The sequence below is a fragment of the Anopheles aquasalis genome, chromosome 2 (genome assembly GCF_943734665.1).
Source record: "Anopheles aquasalis chromosome 2, idAnoAquaMG_Q_19, whole genome shotgun sequence".
Classification (NCBI taxonomy): domain Eukaryota; kingdom Metazoa; phylum Arthropoda; class Insecta; order Diptera; family Culicidae; genus Anopheles; species Anopheles aquasalis.
Window position 1 is genome coordinate 20085001 of NC_064877.1, and position 5000 is coordinate 20090000.

A 5000-nucleotide genomic window follows, 5' to 3' on the forward strand; every position below is an offset into this window, starting at 1 on the left:
CAGGAGAAGAGAGAAGGAACCATGTTTTGGGGCGAGGAATTGATGAATTGGCTGTTAATTGTTGATTTTAGATGGTGGCGTATTCTAGTACTGAAAACTCTCTAAACCATACGCATAAAAACACACCCCACCACCCCGACACACCCACAGACACTGAATGTTGCAAACATAAGCGCCCCGTAAACTAAGCCAACGGAAGAAGAAATGGTCATATCCTAGCAGAGAAAACCAAGCAGAACGTTTGCCCACTACTATTGCGATACCGGCGACTCGTCTCGGTTTCTAAGTATTTACGGGACGCCAGCCTGGGGAACCCGGAACTGTGTTAGTATAGGATGGTTTTGTTTGATTTAATTTCTAGATTCCAAATCGTTTAGTGAGGGTGGCCACGGAGAGAGTGTCAGAGACAGAGTGGGCCGTTAGGTAGGGGGCTGCTAACAGCAGAACCACGAAGAAGAACACGATTTTCCTTTCCGTTTATCATCTTTGTTCGCCCGCTTGTTTCTTGCCTGTTAGAGCTCGTTAAGTTTATTTGAATTTACTTTTCATCGTTGATTCATTTCACTTTCCACTCCAACTCCTCTCCAGCAGCATATTTTATTTAAAGAAGAGGTAGAAAGTGCGAAACCAAAAGGTGGTTGCAAAAAGAATTTATGTCTAATGTGACACCGAAGCGAAGCGCAGAATAACGATTGGACGCACGTTCCGTTACGCGGCGTGTGGGCAGAGAGTTCCATATAGATAGGATGTTATCGAATGCTGCGTAAAGAGTTCTGCTGCGAGGTTGCACAAGTGGCAGGACAGTGGTGTGACCAGCCCCGAATATCCTCCACTATCCCCGTTCTCATGCTTCCGGAATTCGGTTGCCTCAAGTTATTGGTCATGTTTATTAAGGCTTACACGCGTTTTCTTTCGAGTTTTCCGTTTTTTTTTGTTCCGTTTTCATTTTTCTTCTCTCCACCATCTTTTGGCGCGTTTATCCCGTTTATCTCCCTAGTTTAGAGCGTTAGATTTTTAATGAAATGGATAGTGATTTACTCTCTTTTTTATACAAAATAAAACGAAAAGCGTACGTATATATGCACATAAAAAAAGAACACACAACAAAACGATTGGAATGCTTTAGAGAAACCCCTGGGGGAAAAGGTCAACAAAAACACGGACACAGTGCATGATCCCGGTCCCCCGGAAGGGGTCCCCGTATCGGTGGCTGTAGCGAGCGAATGTGGAAAGTCTAAAATACAAACAAAACTCTTACTAACTTCCTCTCTTCCCCTCCGTAGATTACACCAGTGTAGAATGGTTGACATCCTTTTTGGTCATGAGTAGTTGCTTCTCCAGTAACTTTCCATTCGGAAACCGGAACGCTTCCATAGTAGGCCTTCGCGGGGCGCGTACCCTTAGCAAACACAGGATTAGAGCGATTGGCGTTAATCTCACTTTCCTTTTTATTGTTACGAGTTGATGAACAGTTTTGATTTTCACATTCTTTTTGCATATGCTTACATGTATATATATATAATATGTATCGGCATACCGCTATCGCTAATATACTGTTTTGCTTTAGTTTTCCATTTGGTATTGTTTGCTTTGCACTACACGACAGGGCAGATTTGTAGAGCTAGAGTTAACGAGAGCGAGACAGAGGAAGGTTTGTGTAAGTTTACTTTTTTGTTTCAACAGTAAAACCCACTTACAACTTGCTGTGTATAAATGCATGTTTTGATTATCCTTTTTTTGTTACACACCTAGTTCTCTAGTACAGCAACTGCTGTTCCACACAGAGACACGAATGCCGATAACCCCAGGAATGGGATGAGACGATGATTGTATTTCTGTTGATACTAATGTTCAAAAATGTTTTAAGATAATGCATATACCCGCCTTTTTTTGTTTTTTGGTTGAGCGCCATGGCTATTGCGCGCGAAGCTCCTAAACATTCCGCGTTACTCCATCCGTGTCCACCCGTTCGGTTGACAGTGATTCCATTATTCATATTCATATGTCCACCCCGCTCTCGGAGTCATTAACGTTTTCTTCTGCGCTTGTTCTTGCTGTGTGGCCGTTCCCTTTTTGGTCAGAATCCGCGTCGTCCGTCTTGTGCATGTGTTATGCTGTCGCTGTTCCGACTACACACAAGCACATAATTAGCCACAGTTAATGGTCCATCGCATGGGCGCAGGACGAACGATTAGCGTCCTCTTCGGTTGGCTGTTGGTCTCTCAAGACTCGCTTCACCCAGGACACTTAAATATTAATGCGGTGCCTACGCGCTTACGCTAGCTATTCGCTGTGTGGTCCGCTCTTGTGCCTCTGTTTTGGATAGACAACACCACACCATCCCTTCTTTGTGCCTCTTGCTGCTTTGGCCTTTGTCTGTACACGCTAGTAGAGTAAATTTAGCTAAGCCCGAATCATTAGCGATTAATACCGTGTATAGATTATTGTTTCATTTTAGAGCGCAACGCTTTCAGGAGCATCACGCTGGATTAGCTGTTCTGTTTTTGGTTCAACATTACTCCCCCCTTCATCTCGTATTATTCCCCGTATTTTGTTGCCGCTGCTGCTGCTGTTGAAAAAATGTTTGCTTCTGGCCAGTTTTACCAACACTTTCTGTTTGTGACGCGTCCTTTGCTTCCGTTGGAAGCAGCACAACCAATGGGAAAAGCCGCAATGGAAAAGATAAAATAATCTATTGTTCCGTCTCCGCTCAGAACGTCTTCGTACTCCTAGCACCCCTACCACTTCTCTGGTACGCTGCTATGCTGCTCGCATCTAGTTTGTACTCTGCGTGAATAATGAAAATACATTTTCCGAGTTTTCTGTACCACAACAGCACGGTAGAGAGAATGTAACGGCTACTGCTGCTGCTGCTATTGCTGCCGCGGGTCAAGCTCGCGCTTATGGCTCAGAATAGAAAAGAAATTATGCCCTGGCGCCATCGACTCTGCTCTGCCTGCTCCTTTCCCTGGTGCTGTCATCAACAGACCAGTGGGCGGTTGGGCAGCACAGCACGATGGAGAATCCTTTCGGCCGATAAGAAACAATCCTTAGCGACGTTCTTTTGTTGTACTCATTTGTCCTCTTCTATCTCGACTACCACCGGACCTTCCCCATCAACCGTTCCATTCTCTATTGGTATTGCGCAATGGTGACCGTCCTCATGCTTCACCCTCTTTTCCTTTCCGTTTACCATCAGCAGACTGTTAGCTTTGCATTGATATCGATTAAACCCGTCCATTTCACTAGGGGGCACCGTTTTGCTTCGGCTATATATTATGTGGTTTCGTTTCGATCTATGAGTAGCATCTCCGGTACGGTGCGCTGACGGTGATGAGGAAGAAACCGATAATCAGTGGTGGCGCCCATGGAGTGCGCGAAATGGCGGGTGTTGGCGGAATGATGATGGCTATTGACCTATTTTTAGCAACGCTTTGCATCGATCACAGATGAGTGACAGATGTGAGATGAGCTGATGCGAGCGGGGGAGAAGGGGGCACCCTAGTGCTCTCCAGCTATGCACAAGAGAGTGCCACAAATGAGCCATCGAGAGGACATCCTTTCTGCGTTCCGTTAGCGCTCGAAGCTTGTTCACCCGTTCGCCCATTGTAGTTGGGTACGCCGTGGTGGTATCTCGTCAACTGGGAGCTATTTTTAAAAGGTAAAAAAGCAATGACGCAGACGAAAATTCAAGCTGGAAGAGAGGAGTACAGAGCGCGCGCTGATGAATAATGATGACGATAAATTCCGAACGAAGCGACTCCTCGGAGCCAATACGGTCGCAGTAGGTAGGGGGGCTCCTCTCCAGCAGAACGGCGATGGCCACGGGTAGAGGGTCGTCGTCTTACACCGTGACCTGCACATTCTGAACCACCGTGGAGTATTCCGTTTTCGAGGGGACGAGATAGAAGGCGGGAAAAATTTCGGCACCGCACGGACATTTCGTCGCTGGAAGGAAGGAGGAGGAGGAGGACACATTGAATTACATTACGGTCATCAGTGATGGTGCGATTTAAGGGAGAATCCCCCCGCAGTACTTACCCATTACCCAGTTAAAGCTACCCAGTTTCACCGTACACTTGGGACAGTACAGTCGTCCCTGTGTGTTCCGGTAGATGTCCGTCATCCAGGCAAGCGGTTCGACGAAGTAGATCTTGCTGCACATTGGCATTTCCTTCTCCGACGAGCGGTTGCTATGCTCGCTGCTGATCGAACAGCGGCGCAGCTGCTCCGTTAGCTCGTTTGTCGTCGTCACAGTAGCCTCGGTTGCCATCGGAGTTTCAACGTTCGGTTCAGGGTGGACGTCAACCGGGGGACCATTCACCTCACCCATCGTTTCATCGTTGGCACCCTCCTCGAGTGTGGCTTCCGCCTCTCGGCCAACCGTCTTCGCCGGTGATGCACCGACGACCGTCGATGATTTCGGTTTGTGCAGAAGGAGATTGCTCCGTGAAGCGACCACACGGCGACACTTGCGGCACCGATAGACGTACGGTTCCGGTGATTCCTGCGTTACACCCGGATCCGGTTTCACCACATCCATGCACTCCGTCGGTAGGCGCTTCGCCTTACGCACATTGTCACCGGCCAATCGCAACCGGAACAGTTTGTACCGTTCATTGCTCCGATCTATCCGATAGCCCATCCGGGCGTACAGCTTCAGCTGATTGACGAATCCCGGATTGGGCATCACGAAGCGACGCTTGGCGCGAACTCGCGAAAATGCCGCCTCATACCCGAGCCGATACTTGTCCATCAAGTAGGCTATGGTGATCGTTGCACTGCGGCTAACACCAAAGTAACAGTGCACCAACACGTGCCGTCCTTCCGCCAAGCTATCGCCGATGAACCGATTGGTGTCCTCGAAGTGGCGGATCAAATCCTCACGTGGTACATCGGCCGCCTGAATGTGGCGGACACGGAGATTCGGATGGTCCGTGATGTGCACCGGCAGCGGTACGGAATCAACCGAGAGGATGCTGCGGATCGAGTGCCGATGA

At 48.3% G+C, this 5000-nt stretch overlaps 2 protein-coding genes across 9 annotated transcripts in view; one reads left to right on the forward strand and one right to left on the reverse strand.

The window, feature by feature from the left end:
* LOC126570899 (high affinity copper uptake protein 1) overlaps positions 1–1875 on the forward strand; it is a 25154-nt gene extending 23279 nt beyond the window's left edge. For all 8 annotated transcript variants that reach the window (XM_050228990.1, XM_050228989.1, XM_050228996.1 and 5 more), the window contains one exon: positions 1–1875. This exon is cut by the window's left edge and continues 866 nt beyond it. The gene's annotated coding sequence lies outside the window, so the exon portion shown is untranslated.
* The window catches only part of LOC126570898 (dual specificity protein phosphatase MPK-4), a 4220-nt gene continuing 644 nt past the window's right edge, over positions 1425–5000 (reverse strand). The window contains exons 1-2 of the mRNA XM_050228988.1: positions 4042–5000; positions 1425–3948 (exon numbers count right to left, since the gene is read on the reverse strand). The exon at positions 4042–5000 is cut by the window's right edge and continues 644 nt beyond it. Of these exons, the coding sequence (XP_050084945.1) occupies positions 3845–3948; positions 4042–5000 (1063 nt within the window). The 3' untranslated portion in view covers positions 1425–3844. The remainder of the gene's footprint in view (positions 3949–4041) is intronic.